This window comes from Ursus arctos, unplaced genomic scaffold (genome assembly GCF_023065955.2).
Source record: "Ursus arctos isolate Adak ecotype North America unplaced genomic scaffold, UrsArc2.0 scaffold_32, whole genome shotgun sequence".
Taxonomy (NCBI): Eukaryota; Metazoa; Chordata; class Mammalia; order Carnivora; family Ursidae; genus Ursus; species Ursus arctos.
Window position 1 is genome coordinate 24,408,102 of NW_026623008.1, and position 22,046 is coordinate 24,430,147.

The 22,046-nt window shown below is 52.4% G+C and overlaps 1 protein-coding gene across 1 annotated transcript in view; it reads left to right on the forward strand.

Annotated features, from left to right (window-relative positions):
- The window catches only part of ZNF362 (zinc finger protein 362), a 40,398-nt gene extending 20,745 nt beyond the window's left edge, over window positions 1-19,653 (forward strand). Inside the window, exons 5-9 of the mRNA XM_048221970.2 lie at window positions 2,042-2,363; window positions 3,167-3,391; window positions 14,073-14,151; window positions 14,281-14,439; window positions 17,836-19,653. Of these exons, the coding sequence (XP_048077927.1) occupies window positions 2,042-2,363; window positions 3,167-3,391; window positions 14,073-14,151; window positions 14,281-14,439; window positions 17,836-17,952 (902 nt within the window). The 3' untranslated portion in view covers window positions 17,953-19,653. The remainder of the gene's footprint in view (window positions 1-2,041; window positions 2,364-3,166; window positions 3,392-14,072; window positions 14,152-14,280; window positions 14,440-17,835) is intronic.
- Window positions 19,654-22,046: the final 2,393 nt, after the last annotated feature.

The window sequence follows — 22,046 nt, forward strand, 5'->3', positions numbered from 1 at the left end:
GCATATTTAATGCTTTTTTTTAATTATAAGGGTAATTCATAGTCCTTATAGAAAACGTAGAAATTGCAGACAAGCTGAAGAGAAAAAATTAGCCCTAGTCCTACTACTGTTAGCATTTCCATATGTTTCCTCTATAATTTATTTTGTTTTATCCTTTAATCACAGATATAAAAAGTGGATGAATTCACCAGGTAAAAAATTCAAATAATATAGAAGCAGATAGACGAAGTATGAAAATCTCCTTTTACCAGAAAATTCTTGCTCCCTAGTGCGAGCCACAATTTATACACAAATTTAGTGGGGTGTGTCTTCTCAGATCTATTTCTGTGTATTAGCACACACATCTGTATTGTCTGTTCCCTACATAGGAAGCTTAGGTGTGTGTTTTTTTAAATAGATGGGTGCACACTGTCTACGATTTGCTTTTTCACCTGACGACAGCACTTTTGGGTTCTCTCTCCACCACCGCTCGGCATCTTTCCTGTTTTTGTGACTGCTCAGTCCTTCGTAGTGAGGACAGACTACATCTCTTGACACAGCCCCTGCCGAGGACAAACGGGTGGTGTCCAGTGTGGTCACGTAGAAGGTCCATCTACTCAGATCTTTGTGCTTATGTGCAAATATTTCTTTATGGGCAATTTCTAGAAGTCCCGTTGCTTCCTGAGCAGTTATGTACGTGTGACATTTTAACGGCTTGTGCCCATCAGCCCTCCCTTGAGGGTGACAAATGCGTACTCCCACCGGCAGCAGGTGACATGAACGCTTGTCCGTCTCTGGATCTTACCTTTCTCGATGGATAGACTTTTGGTTTCTTTTCAAAAGAAGCATTTGTTAGTCACATGAAAGATACCGTTTTCATCTTTTTGTCTGCTTCACCTGATACTGTAAATGTTTCTAGGTCCCCTCGTTTTTAAAAGAATGGCTTTTATTACAAAAGTTTAGTTTATTTTTTTTCCTTTTCCCTTTTTAAAAAGCTTTTATATATATATGTGCACATATATATGTATATATATATGTATATTTATTACGTTATGTTAGTCACCATACAGTGCGTCATTAGTTTTTGATGTCGTGTTCCATGATTCATTGTTTGCGTATAACACCCAGTGCTCCATGCAGTACGTGCCCTCCTAATACCCGTCACCGGGCCAACATATGCAGTGGAATATTACTCAGCCATCAGAAAGGAGGATAAAAGCTTTATTTTATTTTATTTTATTTTTTTATTTTTATTTTTTTTTTTAAGATTTTATTTATTTATGTGACAGAGAGACAGCCAGTGAGAGAGGGAACACAGCAGGGGAGTGGGAAAGGAAGAAGCAGGCTCCCAGCGGAGGAGCCCGATGTGGGACTCGATCCCGAAACGCCGGGATCACGCCCTGAGCCGAAGGCAGACGCTTAACGACTGCGCTACCCAGGCGCCCCAAAAGCTTTTTTTTTTTTAAATAAGCAAACTCTGCACCCAGTGTGGGGCTTGAACCCACAACCCTGAGATCAAGAGTCAAACACTGCTTCTCTGACTGAGCCAGCCAGGCGCCCCTGTATTACAGAAGTTTTTAAAAAAAGTTCATTGTCAAAGAATCAAAGTACAGTTAAGCCAAAAAACTTAAAAAAAAAATTACTCCCACTTGTACTATCCACATGACTTTTGGTCCATCTCCCTCTCCTACTTACTTTTTCTGTGCATACATACGCTGTTTTTGTTTCGTGTGTGTGTGTTGTTTTACAAACATAATTTTTTAACGGACAGTTAATGTTCGGTAGAGAAAACTGATCACAAGGCATTGACCCCTTCCCTAGTGTTGCATGTTTCAATTTTTTGCTGTTGCAAATAACATAGTAGTGAACATCTTTTTGTTTTTTTCCCTATGGTTTGAAGTATTTCCAAAGTACCTCTGTTACCAATCCAATTTAGTCCTTCGGTGTGTCAGGCCTCTTACACATACACGGGCTCTCATGTAGTCACCCTGGGTAATTTACGAAGGGAAGGGGAGGCTTGGAAAGGCCTCTGCAGCTGCCCCCCCCCCCGTGTCTTCCACAGGTCTGGGGCTCTCCTCTCGGACCCCGGCTGTGAGCACGTCCGAGTCAAACGCGGGCACGGGTACCAGCACCCCGTCCACACCCACCACCACCAGCCAGAGCCGCCTCATCGCCTCGTCCCCCACCCTCATCTCAGGGATCACCAGCCCCCCCCTCCTGGACTCCATCAAGACAATCCAGGGCCACGGCCTGCTTGGCCCCCCCAAGTCCGAGCGCGGCCGCAAAAAGATCAAGGCGGAGAACCCAGGGGGGCCGCCTGTCCTCGTAGTCCCCTACCCCATCCTGGCCTCAGGCGAGACTGCCAAGGAGGGCAAGACATACAGGTGGGGGTCTTGGCGGGAGGGGGTCCACGTGGGCTTGAGCCAGAGGCTCGCATCAAGGGCTGCCCTAGGAGCCCAGCAGCTGGGGTGGGAAAGAGGGACCGCAGGGGCTGAGGGTGGGTGCCAGGTCCGGAGGAGCAGGGTTCTCCTGACAAGCCCCACCCACAGCCCCTTCGCAGGTGGGCTGGGGCTGTCCTCCCACGCTGATGCAGGGCTGCTGGGGGCCCACCTCACCAGAGCCTGGAGCCAGGGGAGTCCGTTCGTCCTCCCTTCAAGCAGTGTTCTCAACCCTCAAGTTAGAATCCTCTGGGGAGCGCTCAGAAAATGCCAGGCCCAGGACCGTACCTCCAGAAATTCTGATTTAATTTGTTGGGGTGGGGATGGGGGGACATGCAGAGGGCCAGTCAGCCCTCTTTAAAAGCCCCCAGATGCTTCTGACATGCGGCCAGGAGGAGAACGTCTTACTCTGAGTGTTACGGGCTGTGGCCCCAGGCACACCTCCCCTCCCCGGGACTGCCAGGCCTCTCTCCCCTGGGAAGTGTAAAGCGCTCCCCTGCGGCTGTGAATGCCCCCCCCCCCCCCCCGCCCCGTGGAAGAGCCTTTGCCTCTCTCCAGATTGGAGGGTGTCCAGGCTGGGAGCCCGCCCCCTGGCTTTCCCCAGGGGGCCTGTGCCCCCCCCCCCCCCCGGCTCCTCACGAGAAAGCTGTGTGTCGGGTGTGAGGTCGGTGTGTTGCGGGAGGTCCCCCGCGCTTCCGGGCGGAGGGCCGGGGGTCTTCCCAGGTGCGAATGTGCCTCTTGCCTCACAGGTGTAAGGTGTGCCCGCTGACCTTTTTCACCAAGTCTGAGATGCAGATTCACTCCAAGTCACACACCGAGGCCAAGCCCCACAAGTGCCCGCACTGCTCCAAGTCCTTCGCCAACGCCTCCTACCTGGCCCAGCACCTGCGTATCCACCTGGGCGTCAAGCCCTACCACTGCTCCTACTGTGATAAGTCCTTCCGACAGCTCTCCCACCTCCAGCAGCACACCAGGTGAGTGGCCTGCTGGTGCTGCCCCGCAGCCGGTCTCAGCTCGGCACCTGCGCCGGTGCGTGGACCTGGTAGGGGAGGGGCAACGACCTTCTCCAGGGGCCCGCTGCCCTGACGGTCAAGACCAAACTCCTTTCCTTGGCATTTGAGGCCTTTGATGATATGACCTTTATAGACCTCACTGGCCTCTGCTGTCACTACTGTGTCACCCTTCCCACCCTTCTCATCTGCCGTGTTCCTTACCTGAAACAGCCTCCGCCCTCTTTATGCTGTGTCTCTGGCCCTCTCCTGGCCATCTCTCCATTCAGCTTCTCCAGGAAGTCCTCCTGGGACCCCAACAGGCCCCTTGCATCCCCGTCAGAGCAGTGGCAGGCTGTCTTGTCTGTGCTGCCTTCCTTGTCCACCACCCCGAAGATACTGGGGGCTCTGGAAGGCAAGGGCTTGGTCCCCTCCATTCCCAGATCCCCATCGTGTGGCACGTAATATAGGCATCTGGGCATTTGTGCCGTAAGTAGAACTCTCTTTTATAGGGCATACGATTCATCCATTTAACAAATACTTACAGAGCCTCTGCTCTAAGATAGGCACGATTCTAGGTGCTGGGAACACAGCCATGAACAAAACAGACAAAAATCCCTGCCCTCAGAGGCATACGGTCTAGTGGAGTGTGCGAAAGAGAGATTGGGGAGTATCAATGCTTTAAGGAAAGACAGGTTTTTACAGGGGAGTGCAGACATCAGGAAGGCTGACTCGCCACTCGCCAAATAAAAATACCATAGGTATTTAAAGAAACAAACCGAAGGTTACCCAGATTGCAGTTTATCCCCTCAGAGGGGGAGAAACGCAGCCCCCCGCCCCCCGCCCCAGCCGAGGGTCGTGCCTGAGAGTGTCGCCGTGTGCTGGCCAGTGCCACTTTGTGAAAGTCAGGGGTAACGTGGTTTCGGCGTGAAGCTTGTAACGTGCAGGAAGCGATCAAGTTTTCTCTCTCTGGGGGACTGATGCGAGACAGAGAGACCCTAGTTTTTGCTTTTAGGGTTTTTTCTTGATTGTTACTACTGTTGTGGTTTTCTCCGGTATGTCCATCGTCTTTGTAGGCTTTATCGGAGGGCGCAGAATGCCTTGTTTGTCTAGTTCTCAGCCTCGGAGGCATCATGCGTACGTCGGACAGTGAGACAGCAGTGGCAGAGTGCCTGCAGGACAAGGCCTCTGTCCTCTCGCTCCTGTGCCTCCCGAGGCGTGAGGCTGGACCACAGCCAGTTTGTTCCAGCAGTTTTCTGATGCATGTCACTACTTTGATTTTTTTTTTTTTTTTAAGTTTGGCCAGTTTTCTGGACACGGGCCTGAGGTGGTGATTAATAACTGAAGTCTTGCTGGTTGTTTGGCTGTTAGGATCAGAGCCGATGGTGCTGGGGCTTCAGACCTGACCTCTGTCAGGAGACTTCGCAGAACCCCTGGGTCATCATCTTAATCTCTGTGTGTGAAAACATTTCTTAGGATATTATCTAAGATCAGAAACCTCGAACCGTGCAGGTCAGCCTTGTCGGACGGTGCCTCTCCAGCCGGTCATGGTAAGGGTCCCTTCCTTTTGCAGAACCCCCCTGGTTGTCAGTGTTTCGGGCTGGCAGGAGTAACTTTTTCTGTCACCTTAAAGGCTGGGCTTCCACGAGCCGGATCCAGTGCAGGTTCCCAGGGAGGCCACATGCCCACATGGGAAGGACGGTCCGTGTGTTACACTCTCAGGCTTGTCATGCCTAATTAAATGACATTTGTCTTTATTTTTTAATTTTTTTTAAAGATTTTATTTATTTGTTCGACAGAGATAGATACAGCCAGCGAGAGAGGGAACACAAGCAGGGGGAGTGGGAGAGGAAGAAGCAGGCTCCTAGCAGAGGAGCCTGATGTGGGGCTCGATCCCATAACGCCGGGATCACGCCCTGAGCCGAAGGCAGACGCTTAACGCTGTGCCACCCAGGCGCCCCGATATTTGTCTTTAAATGTGACATTTCTGGCATGGTCATGGTTACAAATTTGATTTACCCAATTATATCCTGTTGGGAAGGAGGACAGATTTCTACTGACCCTATTTACCAAACGAACGGCCATGAAGAGTACATGATCCCGGGAAGGCACAGTGAATATCTGTTGGCAATTGTTCTGAGCAGTTTTGTAGGTGGGGCCAGTCACATGCTGTTTTCAATAAAACTATTATTTTATTATTTTTTAAAGATGTATTTATTTATTTTAGAGAGAGAGAGAGTGGGGGGGAGGCGGGGCAGGGAGGGGCAGAGGAGAGAGAGAGAATCCTCAAGCAGACAAGCAGACTCCGGGCTGAGCGCCGAGCCGACGCGGGGTCCGATCCCACAGCCCTGAGATCATGACCTGAGCCGAAATCAAGAGTCGGACGTTCAACCGACTGAGGCACCCAGGAGCCCCAATAGAGATATTATTTTAAAATTTCCTTGATAATTCATAAGTTTATATCTGTGTTAAATCTTTATAGTTTCCTTCCTCCCCCAGAATTCTTTTTTTTGTTTTCTTTTGTATTAATTTTTATTTTTTTATCACTCTACAATGCACATATATTAAAGTAAGAAAAATCAGAATTACTGTATATCGACCTCTGCACAGTACTTTAAGTATGATTTCATATAGCTTATGTTTTATTCATCCAAAGGCCTAGTGCTGCCCTTCTCTCTATTCCCCACTCTGCTGGCCTATTGCATTCTTAAAAAGTTTGATTCATCAGACATTCCTTATAAAATAGCATGATATACTCCATTAATACCTTTTTTTTTAAAATGATTTTTTATTATATTATGTTAGTCACCATGCAGTACATCCCCGGATTCCGATGTAAGGCTCGATGATTCATTAGTTGCGTATAACACGCAGTGCACCATGCAGTACGTGCCCTCCTTACTACCCATCACCAGTCTATCCCATTTCCCCACTTCCCTCCCCTCTGAGGCCCTCAGTTTGTTTCTCATAGTCCATAGTCTCTCATGCTTCATTCCCCCTTCTGATTACCCCCCCCTTTCTTTATCCCTTTCTTCCCCTACCGATCATCCTAATTCTTATGTTCCATAGATGAGAGAAATTATATGATAGTTGTCTTTCTCTGCTTGACTTATTTCACTTAGCATTATCTCCTCCAGTGCCGTCCATGTTGCTGCAAATGTTGAGAATTCGTTCTTTCTGATAGCTGAGTAATATTCCATTGTATACATGGACCACAACTTCTTAATCCAGTCATCTGTTGAAGGGCATCTCGGCTCCTTCCACAATTTAGCTATTGTGGACAATGCTGCTATGAACATTTCCCCCAGAATTCTGAAGGGTTAGTTGGAAAGGTACCATTTAAGGAATATCTGATTCCCGGTTCAAATATAGCCTCCTAAATTGAGGATTGGAGGTATAGATCAAAGAAGAAAAGGGTCTTCTCATATGCCCTTTAGGAATAGAAATGAACCCCACTTAAGTCACTTTCGTTGGTTTTGAGGTCATAACACCTGTTATGCTGATCGTGGATAGTTAGTCTGCTTTGCCAAGTTGTCTGCTTCTGGACGGCGGACTCTTCGATCCTGCCTCGGCCTCAGGCAGTGTCTGTCAAGGTGATGCTGTCATGAAGGCTGCGCCCCTTCATCTGTTCCCGGGAGCCTAGAGAGCCACGTGCGTGTGCTGCATTGCTCTGCGGAGGCCACAGTCTCTTGATGCCGTCGGAAGACCCCACTTCTGACCTCAAGCAGAGGCCTTTAGGCAGGTGGAACGGGGAACTGTTGATGAGCCTGAATGACCGGTCCATTTATTGTAACAATAAGCATTGATTGTAACAATCAACAATGTCAGAATGGAAGAGAATGGAGTCTTCTGTTAAGGTAGAATGCATGATCAATTTTTCAGATTAAGAACATATTTTAGGCAGCAAGGGCATTGACCCATCTTCGGGCTCTTTATCTCATAAAGCATGTGTTAGGACTGTCACTCATTGATAAGTGTAGTTAAATGTAGAAAAAACTTTTTAAAGAACATTTCTTTTTGATTTTTATTGTACATGAAAATAAATTACTGGTTTTTTTGTCTCCATTTAAAAAAGTGCACCAGTTGGGACGCCTGGGTGGCTCAGTCGGTGAAGCGTCTGCCTTCGGCTCAGGTCATGATCCCAGGGTCCTGGGATCGAGTCCCACGTAGGGCTCCTTGCTCAGCGGGGAGTCTGCTTCTCCCTCTACCTGCTGCTCCCCCTGCTTGTGTGCTCTCTCTCTCTGACAAATCTTTAAAAAGAAAAAACTGCACAAATATATATATATGTATATATGTGTATATACATATGTATATATATGTATATATGTATATATATATTTATATTATATAGCATATATAATTCTATATGATATGCTATGTATTTGTATAAATTACATATTATATATAAGATAAATATGTAATACATTTTCTGTATATATATGTACACCTAAAACATACAATTAATACAGGGAGATTGAGTGTCTCCTCTCTCTCTTTTTTTTTTTTTTAAGAGAAGGAGGGTGGGGAAGGGGCAGAGGGAGAGGAAGAGAGAGAATCCCAAACAGACTCCACGCCCAGCATGGAGCCTGCACGGGGCTCAGTCTCACAGCCTTGACCAAGATCATGACCTGAGCCAAAATCAAGAGTTGGACACTCAACGGACAACTGAGTGAGCTACCCAGGCGCTCCTGAGTGTCTCTTCTTTGGATCTGCCAGCGTTCTTACACTTGCATCTTCGTAGGACAGCTCTCACTCTAGTGTTTGCTAATTAGAAATATAGAAAATACAAAAGATTCCATCATTCGGAGCACCCCTCTTCTTATAAAGCAAAGCTGGAAATCTTTGGTGTTGCCTGGTGACCATCTAGAAAGTCCGAGAGCGTTTGGGTGTAAAAGATACTTTGAAAACTTTATTATTCTGATGTGGGGCCTGGATTTGAGAAGGCTAAGGGCACAAAGTGGACAGCCTAGGCAAGGTCTGAGCATCGGTCTAGTAGAAAATAAACACAGTAGCAGGTAGTGATAAGTATGAAGAATCCTAGTTTTGGGGCTCCTAGGTGGCTCATTTGGTTAAGCATCTGCCTTCAGCTCAGGTCATGATCCCAGGGTCCGGGAATCGAGTCCTGCCTTGGGCTCCCTGCTCCGCGGAGAGCCTGCTTCTCCCTCTGCTCCTCCCCCTGCTTGTGCTCTCTCTCTCATGAATAAATAAAATCTTTTTTTTTTAAAATATTTTATTTATTTATTCGACAGAGATAGAGACAGCCAGCGAGAGAGGGAACACAAGCAGGGGGAGTGGGAGAGGAAGAAGCAGGCTCCCAGCGGAGGAGCCTGATGTGGGGCTCGATCCCACAACGCCAGGATCACGCCCTGAGCCGAAGGCAGACGCTTAACCACTGTGCCACCCAGGCGCCCCATGAATAAATAAAATCTTAAGAAAAAAAGAATCCTAGTTTTTTTCAGAAGTAAACTTTTGTTTTAAAATAGTAATCAAGACCATGACCAAAACAGCAACACAAAATTAACAGGCCCGTGAAGGAGGGTATTTTGCTGATGTCTTGATCCAGGGATTGTTCTCTATTCCTGAGGACACGCATTTTTTTCCTCTTGAGTGCTTTGGGTGCATAATGGTGGGAAACCAAACAAGCAACGTAAGAGGGTCCTATTAACATTAGAGACAAATTATGAGTCAGTAGACAGTGGCACCCATAATTAAACCAATGCGTCCTAACCCAGTGACAAAGAGGTGGGTGTCCCACATGCCCACAAGTCCCAGAATCCCTTAGACAAACAAACAAAAAAAGCCAAACATAAAGAAGCAACCAGATTCGAGGTTCCTTGGTTTCCTCCCGCTCCACGGAGACCCCCTCCTGCGTTTTGCTCCTCCCTAGAGAACCAGTCAGGGCATCTAATCAAATCCATCATCCCAGGGTGACTGCCAGAAACGACGGGAATAAAAGAAGGTCACGTCCAGGGCTGAGCCAGCCCTGGTCACGTAACAGAGATGGACTTAGAAACAGAAACAGGTTGAGCAAGATTACTCTGGTTGTTGAGAAAGATGGGCCTGGGAGCATTTTGGGGGTGATGTAGTTCAGAGGAGCTGGAGCATTCTGGGGGGACCTCCTTCTGTGAAAGGACACAGCAAGTAAAGAAAAGCAGGGGATGAGCTAAGTGTCCTAGAGGTCCGGAGTTCAGGGTTGGCTCGGTGACTCATAAATACCACATGTATTTCAAAAAGGAGTCAGCAGAACTCCGTAGTGAGGCTGGAGGTCGTGCCAACCCAGCACGTGTCGCACATAGGACAGCAGTTAGCGCACGTGTGAGAGCCCAGACCTGCAGTGTCACGGTCTCGTGTCGCGAGCGGGTTAGGAAGGCAGAGGACAAGGCTCAGGTGGCTGGGTTTGCATGTTTATTCAGGTCGCAAACTGTTTCTCGCGTTTGTTTTTCTTCTCTCGGCTCTGTGACGTTGTGTACGTGTGGACCGATGCCGGTGGCGCGGGTAGGTGTCCTTTGGTTTCCTCAAGTCTGATGGCAGTCGCGGTAATAAACTCCTAACCACCACCCGTCCTTGTCAAAGGCCCTGTGCGCCTGGCCCTGCGGAGGGTGGCTCCATACGAGGTGGCCGTCGAGTCGGCCCACACCGTGACTTTGTGTTTCTAAATAAGAGACAGTGAGTCTGAAAAATGCCCTGGGGACGGGGTCATCTCAGGGAAGGCTAACTGTCCCGAACTGCCCTCGATCCTGCCCTCGTGTGACTTACAAAGCACAGCGCCCAAGGTCAGTCACTATAGGGTGCCCTTTATTACCTGCGAAATTAAAGAACAAATACGAACTAACGAATCTTCAGTGATCTTCTGTAAACATTGAATAAATTCTTTGTCGATTTTCACAAACTGTTTATCTTAAATAGAACCGAGTGTATTAAAAAACTATCACTATGAAAATATTTTAGAAACACTCTTTGAATAAGTCACTGAATCCCTACAGTCCTTCCAATCCTTATTATTATCCCTGTTTTCGGGCTGCGGAAACTGGGCTCAGGGAGGCAGAGTCACTTGTCCAAGGTCACTCAGCTAAGAGGAGGTGGAAATGAGGTTCGAGCCCAGACCCCCCCAGGAGCCTGCGTCTCGGAGAGAGGAAGGGGCTGTGGCTGTCAGGCTGCGGGAGAAGCTCGGCTGGGCGGGGGGAGCCCTGGACACTGCAGGGAGAGTCTCTGGGACCCCAGGGTGGGGCTGGGGCAGTCCAGGGGCCCCGATTTCAGCTCGGCTTCCCGGTGCTGCCTGGGACCCGTCGTGAGCTCCCCTTTACCGCACTTGTGGGAGCCAGGGCTGGGTGCTCCCCTACTGAGAAGATGTTCTGCAAAGATAGGACTCTGATGTGGGAATTGAGGGCTTGGTCCTGACGTGCAGTTCAGGGATTGAAGAGCTTTGGGGCTGTTTCAGGGAGAGCATGCAGCCTGGGCCCCCATCTACCCGTCTGGCTCTCCCCAAAGTCCCTTCGGAGCCAGCCCAGTGCTGGGGGGCACACAAAGGCCGATTGGTGGTCAGAGGCAGGCTGTGGCCCAGAGGAGCCCCACTGTGACCTGGGAGGCTGGTGGGTGTGGAAACTTCCATGAAAGATTGAAGTACGTAGGGGAGGTGGGGGAGGGCCATCTGGGTCGGGCGTTGAAGGGTCCGTAGCCCTCCCTAGAGACGGGACAGCAGCATGAGCAAAGACTCGGAGGCTTCCTGGGGGCTGTGTCTGCATGTGCCTTGCGGGGAAGTTGGAAGGATGCTGGGGAGAGCAGTGGTGGTGGTGGGGGGGCTTTAGAAACCAAGGCCTTGAATGCCAGGGCACAGGGTTTGGACTCTGTCCTGGAAAAGGGACGGACCATGGCAGTTGCCAGGCAGGGCCACGACAAGGTCAAATCCCTGCACTACTGCTGTGACAGAGGCCAGGAGGGGAGAGGCTGAGGCTGGGAGTCCAGGGAGGAGGCCAGGCAGCCATGACACTTGGACTGGACGAGGCCGGAGGGTGGTTTCCCATTCAAGAGTGCTTGGCTGGGTCCCTGAGGAAGGACCTAAAGTCCTTTGGAGGGTGCTCGGTCAGTCAGTCAACAGGTACTTGTGCAGTGTGGATGGCGTTGGTTATCTTGACTATACTACTGTTGACAGTGACTGACCTCACAGAGAGAGAACTCTCTTTCCTTCATTCAGTCCATGACTCTCTATGTGCCTGGCCTGTCTTTAAGGCTGAGCCCGTGCCAGGCCCTGGGGTGATGGTGGTGAAGGAGACCAGGGGAGCACCTGCTCTCAGGAGTCGTCCCAGGAAACAGTGACTAGATGGGGACAAAATCCCTATACTTGGGGGGGTGGAAGGTGGACTGCAGGGGCCAGGCCGGGTCTGGGGGGTCAGGAAAGGCTGCCCAATCAAGGGCTTTTATGCTGAGAACAGGAGTGTGGGTTTTTGCCAGGTGTTAGCTGCCTGGAAGAGGGGATGGCCTGGGTAAAGGGAGAGAGCTTGGGATCTAGTGGAACCAGAGGGAGGCCAGCGGGGATGGAGGCTGAGGTCAGGGGAGAGGCCCAGTGGGCGGTGAGGACTCTGGAGTGGGTATTGGGGGGGGAGTTAAAACAAAACCAATGCATGTCCTGGGGTCCCTTAGTCTCCTCTGCCACCCGACCCTAGCTGAATGAATTCCCCAGCCCTGGAGGGGAATGAGGATGGGATGAAATGGAGGGGTTGTGGCATCAGGTGGATTCAGTCCAGATGGGCGTTAAGGTCCTTCTGTTGTAGAGACAGGATGCTGTAGCTGGGATGGTGTCCCCAAACATGTGACACCCCGAAATACGCAGGTAGAATATGGGTTCTCAACACCAGGCCAGCCCAGCTCCACTTGGCAAGTCTCGGTGCAGCCTGTGCGGTGGGCCCTGGCCTTGCACCTGAGCCCGGGCCCTGTGCTTGCCCTCGGGTCCCGGTCTCGTAGAGACAGGAGGGGCGGCCTCCCCTGCCGAGGGTGCAGCGGGGCACAGGTGTGGCGGGCAGAATCATCAGTCAGACAAGGTTCCTGATGAGAAATGAATCTCCGACCGGGATGGAGGGTGCAGAGGAGCGGGGAGGGGAAGCCAGAGCACATGGTGGAGGGCGTTGAACGACACCCTAAGGAATCTGGACTCCATCTGTGTTCGTAGCAGGCAGCCAATGACTTAGCGATGGCAGGGAGGATTCTTTATTCCAGCCTGTCCGGCATGGGGCCTGCTGCGACAGGGACTTTAGTGGATTTGACCAGTGTGTTGACAGACAGAACAGCCCAGTCAGCCAGGTGACCTGGGGCATTAGGGGAAGGAACCGGCACCGAGCGGCCAGGGCCGGGTTCTCCGTCCACCTGATGTTCGGTGGCAAAGGAGGCCAGCAAGGTTCCGGCCAGCCAGCTTCCGCTGTGCACCTGCTTGCCAGAGAGCATCTGCAGAACCGATGACGGCAGACAAGTGCAGGCTGATGGCGGGGGGCTCGCGTGGAGGACAGGGCTCCCAAGTGTGTGTGGGACAACTCATCTGGGCCCACCTGCGTCCTCACCTGGCCTGTCAGACAAGCACGGGCAGCACCACGGACTGAACAGGAAACACAGCCATCTGCCCTGAAGTCGTCACTCTGGAGTCACCCTCCCCGGGAGGCGCGCCCTGACCACCCTGTTTAAAATCTCACACACACACACACACACACACACACACACACACACACCCTGGGGCATTCCTGCTCCCTCCGCCTAATTTATTTTCTTCTCATAGCACTTATTACATTCTACGTGGGATTTACTTACTTACTTATTAGTTCATGTTTGTTGTTTGTTCCCACGAGGCAGTGGTTTTTGTCTGTTTTGTTCATTCCAAGTACCGAGCGTGGTGCCTGGCACACGGGTGCCCCGTGGAATAAGTAGTTTCCTGAGCGCCGACTTTGTGCCAACACTTGGCGAAGCCCCTTAGCATGCATGGTCGAACGTAATCTGCACAAAGTGAAGGGAGGGCATATTTTTATGCCCATTTTGCAGATGAGCAAACTGAGGCTCAGGAATTTTTTTTTCCCCAAGGTCACCGAGCTGGTAGGTGTTGGAGCCAGGATGAGAACCCAGGAATGGGAGGGGACAGAGGGGCTGAACTGCAGGGCCTCCCTGTCCTGCATTCTCTCAGTGGCTGGGGTGACCAGGTCGCCATCACAGACATGTCTCTGATGTGGGGACAGGGCAGGAGACAGAAACTGGGGGGCAGTCAGAGAGAAGCTTGGTTCTGAGGGAAAGAGGCAGGGTGGACAGGGAAGTTCCTTGGAAACGGTGGATTCGTGTTTTTTTCAACGGTGGTCTGCAGGTGGGTTTTGAAGAAGAAAGGGGCAGAGTGCAGCCAGAGCAAGCCGCTGCTGTTCAGCTGGAGGGTTGGGCCGGGTGTCTGGGTGGGTGCTCTGGGGGGTTGGGTTCAGCAGGGACCCGTGAGGAGCAGGAAGGCTCTGGTCACGGACTGGCAGACTGGGAGACCAGAGAAGGAAGGAGAAGCAGCAGCTCTTGCCTAGTGCTCTGGGGAGTGTGGGGAGCGGGGCCTGGGAGGCTTGGGAGCCGGATATATGGTGCAGGCCATCCAAGGCCTTGGGGGCTGGAGCTGGCCAGGGGGTGTCAGGGACTCTGCCTCACTGAGCTGCCATTGCAGAATCCACACAGGCGACAGACCCTACAAGTGCCCACATCCTGGCTGCGAAAAGGCTTTCACTCAGCTCTCCAACCTCCAGGTGAGTGCCTGCCTGCCTGCCTCTTGCCTGCCTGGTGCAAGGCTGCCCGCCCCCTGCAGAGGGAGCGAAGAAGGGGGTGGGGTTGGGGGAGCCCCACCAGGCTCCTGACCCCTGCTGTGCTCCCCACAGTCTCACCAGCGCCAGCACAACAAGGACAAGCCCTACAAGTGTCCCAACTGCTACCGGGCCTACTCGGACTCCGCCTCCCTGCAGATCCACCTGTCGGCCCACGCCATCAAGCACGCCAAGGCCTACTGCTGCAGCATGTGCGGGCGGGCCTACACCTCGGTGAGTGCCTGGGGCCCTGCGGAGCTTCTTCCTCTCCCGGGCCTCAGCCTGGGCCTCAGCCTCATCAGATCTGTATTGAGTCTCCCCACTCTCCAGACAAGGAGACTGAGGCCCAGAGAGGGGAAGTGACTCCGCAAGATCACGACGAGTGGCCAAGCCAGGGCTTCGGATTCCCAGTTCTGTTTTTGGCTGCCCTGGGCCGAGCTCCCAGCCTCCTGGCGGCCTTTAGCCTGGCTTTCCCAGGCGTGGTTTCCTCCAGGCCCTGGAACACTCAAGGCAGTGCCCCCGCCCTTTCCAGAGCCAGGGAGGCAGAGCGGCCTCTGCACTGGGGAAGCTGCAACCCCCATCTTGGCCACAAGGGGGCACAGTGACTCGGCCCAGAGCTGGCTCACCTCGGAAAGGCCTGAACAGTAGGGGGAAAGGTCATCTCATCCAGCCCCCTGTCCTGGGTGGGAATTTCCCCAAGCAGAGGCCTTTCAGCACCCACAAGAGGGGGCCTGGCAAGTCACTTGGGTGTATGTGTTCAGTGAGTGGAATATCCTTGTTAACAGAGCCCCAGGTAAACCCACACAGATCTCTGAGCCTCAATCTCCTTATCTGTAAAACGGGCGCGCTAACAGTTCTTACCTCGCAGGGCTGCTGACTGGCACAGTCAGTGCCTAACAGACGTCCGCTAACACCGTTATTTATTCACTCGGTGTTTACTGAACCCTTGTGCCAGGCGCTTGGCCATTAGGATGAATCCGGCAGACACATTCTTTGCCCCCAGGGAGACTGGATTCTACGGCTAGAGACAGATATTAAACAAGTAACCACCGAATAAACATGGAATGACAAATCGTGGTAGTTGTTCTGAGGAGGTTAGTCAGCCTCAGCGCGTGGTAACATGTGGGCGGGGGGCCTTTTCGCTGGGGGGCTGTCCGGTGCCTTGTAGGATGTTACGACATCCTTGGCCCCTGCTCACTAGCGACCCCCCTCCCGGGCTCTGACAACCCAAAATGCCTCCAGATGTTGCCACATGTCCTCTGACTGAGAACCACAGGCCTGAAGGACCATAGACTGATGAAGCAGCAGGGAGGCTGGAATGGATTTGGGAAGGGGACACAGGTCTCGGGTGGTGAGCCAACTGAGGGGGTAACATTTCAATGGAGCCTTGAAGGGTAAGGAGGGTGAGAACCTTCTGAGCGGGGGACGGTGAATGCAGACACCCTGAGGTGGAACAAACATGGCGTGCTCCAGGAACTGAAAGAAAATTAGGTCACACGGGGCTGTGGGGCCCTGTTAGGGAGTTCGGATATTTGCTAGGTGGAGTGGGAAGCCATTGCAGGGAGGGGACTGTCTAGGAGGGTATTTTTGAAAGGTCGCTGACTGGAGGGGGCACGTGGGGTGGTCAGCGGCATGTCGGGTGCCAGCCAGGCCTCTATTTTGCTGAGTGCTGGGTTCGGCACACTGTCTTTCCCTGGAGTTCAAAGGGCAGAGGAGAGGTGAAAGACAGAGGGCAGAACCTGCAGGGAAAGGGCCCCAAGGGGCGAGGTGGGGCACCACAGACACCCAGGAGCCCCACTCAGCTGGCTGACATTCGGCTGGTGTTGGCCTCAAGTTCTCGACGTCCGCCTCCTCACACCTGCTCCTAGGGGACGGGCCCCCGGCGTTCATGGCTGTAGTTCTAGATGGAGTCTGTCTGAACTCTGGAGGCCGGGGGCGTCCCAGCTCACCTGACCTGTGGCCCTACCCTGAACTGGGACTGAACTGGACTCTCTTGAACAAAAACAGTTACCTTTATTTTTAATTTATTTTTGTTTTTAATTAAAGTAAGCTGACGTATCTTTTTTTAAAAGTAGGCTCCATGCCCACTGTGGGCTTGAACTTATGACCCCGAGATCAAGAGTCACAGGCTTCACTGACTGAGCCAGCCAGATGCCCCAACATACATTAAAAAAAAAAAAAAAACAACCAACCAAAACAGTTTAATGGATTGAATTTTAAACTACTTTAATACATAAAAGAAACATTTTAGAATAGTGAACCCTCCTGTTCCCATTCGCCTCTAGAACCATCAACCAGTCTTGCCTCATCCATATCCCTATTTTTTGAAGTAAAATAGACATTATATTGTTTCATCTGACAACGTTCACTGTGTCTCTAAACACAAGGACTCCTCTTTTTGAACTTATGCACAATATCTTTACAATGCACCATAAGTCCTTGATAGCATCAAATACCCAGTCTGCGTTCACATTTTTGTCTCTGGAAGGCCGGAATTTTATTTACTTACAATTTGATTTTGTAATCAAGACCCAAATAAGACCCCTACAGTGCACCCAATCCGCCTGTCTCTTGATCTGTTGGTCCCCACCCCGTCCCCCCGCCCGGGCCTTTTTTCCCTTTGCCGTGCATTCATTGAAGAGAAGTTTCCTCCTTCGGGCATTGCTGATCACTTCCCTCTGCTGGTGTTCGACAGCGTGTTGCCGCCGCATTTGACGGCTTCCTCTCCCAGATTCTGAGCAAAGTGACATTTGAGACCCGGGGACTATGTCCTGGGGGGAGAGGGGTGGCTCACCAGGTGCCCCACCTCCTCCCAGCTGAGCGTGGGGGCCTCTGGGCCTGCACGTGAGCCTTTGGGTCACCGCGCCCACCCAGTTGTGGGTGCCTCAGGTCAGACTTAGCAGAGCTTGTGGGGGCACTCAAGGGACCAGCCGAGCATGCCCAGTTTATGCTTCTGCAAGTCACCAGTCCTGCTTCTTCCCCAGGGAGGATCAAGTGGGGGTGGGGGGTGGGGGGGGAGGTTCGCTGCAGTGGCCGGCGCTCCCACCACCACCCTGAATGCAGCGTAGAGACCGGGGAGGGAGTAGTCCCCTCAGCCCATACTGCGTGCTGGGAGCTCTGTCCACCGCAGCAACCCTTTGAGGTTGTGCCTTCAAGAGGAGGAAAGAGGCTTGGACGTAGGAGATGAGCTGGGGGATGGCAGAACCCAGCTCAGACCAAGGCCTCCTGCTTCTCCCTCCCTGGAGCACCAACCAGAAGGGGGCAGCCATGCTCCATCCCCGCGGCAGGCTGAGGTTCAGCCCGCATACCCCACTACAGCCTGTTGGCCTGGCCCTGGGGAAGTGTAGGTGGGCACGGCTGAGGGTCGAGCCCGGTGCCTGCCGGCTCTCCAGCTAGCATGCTGTGGGCGCAGAGTCTGGGATGAACCAGCGTCCACCGCTGGTGGCGATGCTGCACCACTAGGACTAATGCCCAGTGCCCATCTGACGCCCCAGAGCCCGGGCTGCTCACCACGGGCTGGCCCACCTACCGAGGAGCCCTCCAGTGGCCACTTGTGGGAACTGCAGCCTCCCCTGCATTTCTTGCCAATGGTTGGTTGGTTTTATGTCTGAATCTCACCCCTGCCCACAGGAGACCTACCTGATGAAGCACATGTCCAAACACACGGTGGTGGAGCACCTGGTGAGCCACCACTCGCCCCAGAGGACGGAGTCCCCCGGCATCCCGGTGCGAATTTCCCTCATCTGAGCCGACCCAAGGCGCCGCCCCACCCTGCCCACTGGCAGACACAGACCCAGGCAGCACCAGGCCCCAACTTCCTCCAGGGGCCCTCCAGGAACAGCCGAGCTCTCTCATGACCTTCCTGACCTTCCAGAAAGCCTGGGCTGCAGAAGCCCTGCCCGGTCCAGCTCCGGGGGCGGCCAGGCCAACTGCAAGATTCTGGACTGTTTTGGTGGCATCCAAAGACGATCTCAGAGCACTTTGAACCTCTCTGTTGGGTTTCTTTTTGTTCCCCACCCTCCACTTGCTTCACTGTTTTTTCTTTTTTTAAGTTTGTTTTGGAAATAACAAAAAAGATATTTATTGGCCAAGAAGTTGGTGCTGCTAAGACCGAGAAATTAAAAGAATCGGACAGATGGACACAGAGAACAAGAGGGCAGCGTGGGACCTTCTCTTGCCACAGCCTCAGGTCTTGAGGGAAGGCTCAGGCCTGGGTTTCTGGACTGCAAAGGGGACCCCCCAGGTGGGAGGGGACAGGAGGCAGCTGGAGTGAGCCATTCACCCCTAGGCGCCCAGCTCACACCTCTCGAGCTACGCCCTGGGCATTACTGAGCAGAGGGATGCAGCAGCTCCCAAGGCTGCCCAGGCTTCAGGAGGCAAAATGAGAGAGGGGCCGGGAGATCCGCAGGACCAAAGGGTGCAGCGTTGGGCTGGGCTGGGCGCAGGCCCAGGGAAATGGGGTCAGGGTGGGCTAGGTAAGACCTGGCCCTCCCCTGCCCTGAAGACCACCCCAGTCTACCTCGGTGCTGGCCAGGAAACCTATTGGCTACCTCTCCCACCATCCCAGACTGTGGGCAGGGGGGTGGGGAGGGAGTGGGCCTGGGCTTAGGACCACCCCCCCTCCAGAATTTCCTCCAGATGGGGCCGTGCCCAGGGAGGGGTTATTTGTCTTCCCTGTCATGGAGGGTGAATCCCCAGTCCAGGCCCTAGGCCCCTCAGCAGGGAAGGGATCCTCGGGGAGGAGGGTCCCAGGAGCAGACCCTGCCCTCAGCCCCCACAGACACACCCCAATCTGAAAGCCATGCGTGTCCGTGTATATAGGAACTATGTACAGAGCCCGGAGAAGCCCCCCTTCATCCCCCGGGAAAAAAAAAAAAAAAAAGAAAACTAGACAGAAACTCATCTATATATTCTGTATCTGGAGTTCCGTTTTGAATATTAACTGTGTTATTTTTATACACTTTTTAAGCCTTAACTCGCCATTGATTTACCAGTTTAACGTTTCCTGGGGTTTTTTTTTCCCACGGGGTTCTCTGCCCCCACCCCCACCCCTTTGTTTGACTTGCGTCGTCTGATAACTCAGTATTGTAGCTTTTTGTCCGCATGTTACTACCCTGTAAATACGCTGTTATACATACTGTTAACACCCCCATTTGCTTTTTTCTATGGGACCTCCAGGCCACCATATTTAGAACTAGTTACCTTATTAAAAAAGAGAAAACAGTCTGTTGGCTTCTCAGTCTGCATCTTGGTGGCAGGGAGGTGAGGGCAGGTGCCCCTCAGTGCTTCAGGAAACAAGTTTGCATTATATTTAAGAAAAGGGGTGGGGAGCAAAATGAAAATCGAATGTGGGGGAAGACACTAAACGGGGCAAGAAACAAAGGAATTCCAAACCCTCTGCTCTTTGTATTTCTCTGTTGTGAAGAATAAACTGTACCCGCACCTGGGTGGCGGTGGTGTCTGGCGTGCTCTGTGCGAGGGCGGGGCTGGGGGGCACCTTTCCATTGCTCCTCTCCCCTCCCCCGCCCCCCCAGACTTGGGGAAGAAGGGAAATGGCGCCTTACTGTGGGCTGGCCTCACCCCAGCTGCTGAGCCGAGTGCTTGGTGTTGGTTACCCTAAGCCCCCCCGTGAGGGGGCAGCAAACCGAGAGGGGTTTTTTTGCTGAGGATCATGCTTGAATTCAGTGGCAGGACTCAAGTTTCACCCAGGTGTGTCTCATTCTGAATGAAGCCTTTTTTGGACGTATGGGGTTCACCAGTGAGGTTCACAGCCCCGGCTCCCAGAAGGGCGGCCACATCCCATTACCCTGCCCACCTTGGGGGTCCATTATGAGTGCCCCCTGACTTGTGGAAGCAATTCTAGTGATTGAGAGAACCAAGAAGACCCCTTCACATACACTTTCCCCATGTGGGTCAGTTTTGATTGCCTGAGAGGGAGATGCAGGAATTAATCCCCCAAAGTTTATCAAGGCTGGTCCTCTGCCAGGCAGCCTTAGAGAGACAGAAGTGATTCTCCCAAGGGTCACCATGGAGCTCACCTTCAGGCATTCACTCTGAGCCCTCGCAGGCCTTGCAAGTGATAGAAAGCCCAGCCCAAACAAGGATTTATTGGCTTACATGACAGGACAGTGCAGGTGCCAGGCCAGCCTCAGGGGTCAGTGGTGTCTCCAGCTCTCCACCTGGCTGTGTTCTCAGAGTTGGTTTCATCCTCGGGCTCCTGTAGGGTCAGCAGCTCCAACCTCACAGACCCCAGATTTCCAGCAGTCAAGCCTGTGTCTTTCTCCCAGAAGCCCCAGGAACAAGTCTAATTGGGTCTTCCATAAAGGCGATGTGATTGGGACTGGGTTACATGACATCCTCGAACCAGTCACTGTGACCAGAAGGCCTGTACTTGATTGGCTCAGACCTGGAGCCCGCGCTCTGAGCCCGGAGCAGAGGGTGAAACTCCAATCTGCAGTACATCTCCCCAAGAGGAAACCAGACGGGTTAACACTGGGCAGGGGAAATCGGTGTGGAGTAGCCAGGTACATGTTTTGGGTAACTTCACAGGCCTCATTGCCTTCTCTGAAATCCACCTGCCATAGCCTGTTATGCAGGGAGGGGGTGGGGCCCCAGCCACAACCGATTGGCCAGCGATGGACACCTGACTCCGCCGCCGGAGCCCTAGACCAGCGCTACCAGTGGCACCAGTGGTGTGTACCGGCAGTCCTGGTTCAGGAGAGTGGACTGGGCATACCTCTTCCTAACTCCACATTCAGTGAATGTGTTTGAAATCAGCGCTGGTGGGATTCGTACAACAGAAACTGGCAAAGGCTACACATGGGGGCTTTCTTGTCCTTGGAAGAGCCAATTGCTAAACGTTTACCAGCACAACGCTGGCTGACTCTCCAACCAGCCTCGCCAGTCCATGGATTAGAGATAAGTTAGGAGATGGTGGACTCCTGAACTGGAAGACCCTGTGGTCCAGGGGTTGGGATGTGTGTTGGGCCAGACATAAGCAGGACAGAGGCAGAGATAGAGAAGACTGAGAGCCTGAGTCAGACTCAGCTCCTGACTTCCCGTCTCCGTTTTCTGGCCAGATTTAATTTCCTGCTTGTTCTCACATCAGAGAGTTTATGTTGCCAGAAGTGCAACAGGGAGCAAGTTACATACCTAACCTCTCTGTGCCTGATTTTCTTATATGTAAAATGAGGGAAATAATAGTAACCAATTTGTAGGGTGGCTATGAGGATTAAATGAGTCAATACATGTCTAATGCTAAGAACTGTGCTTGGTACATAGTTAAGTACCAGTAAATGTAATTCTGACTGTTACTATTTGACGTGGCCTTGGTCAGTCTAAGTCCCTTATGATCAGTGAACCCTGACTAGACAGCTGATGATGTTTGGCAATTTCTGGGGTGGCGTCTGAGCTGGCCTGCAGGGTGGGGCGGCAGGGGCAGGTGAAGATTTGACATGCAGAAGCGACGAACGGAGGACTGGGAGTTTGCTTTTCACCTGCTCTCCTGGAACCTCTCAGGAGCTTCCCCTGCCTCTGAGGGTCCCAGCAGGTGCTGAGGACAGGGCTGATCAACAGTGACACTCACTGATGGAAGTGGCTGCAGAAAGAGCTTAGCCCCGCCTGCTACGTCTGCTTCTGCCCCAAGTCCCTCTCATGCTCCCACCCCCACCAAGGGTCTCTGGGTAAGACAAAGGAGGGAGACACTCCCAAGAGGTCGTCTGCTCCACACGGCAGCTTCCCTGACCCATCCCCATCCTCAGGAAGGTCTCCACCCACAGCGTGCAGCTGCCCCAGCCCAGCACCTGGAAACCCTTGCCTGTGCCATCATTTCCTCTTCAAGA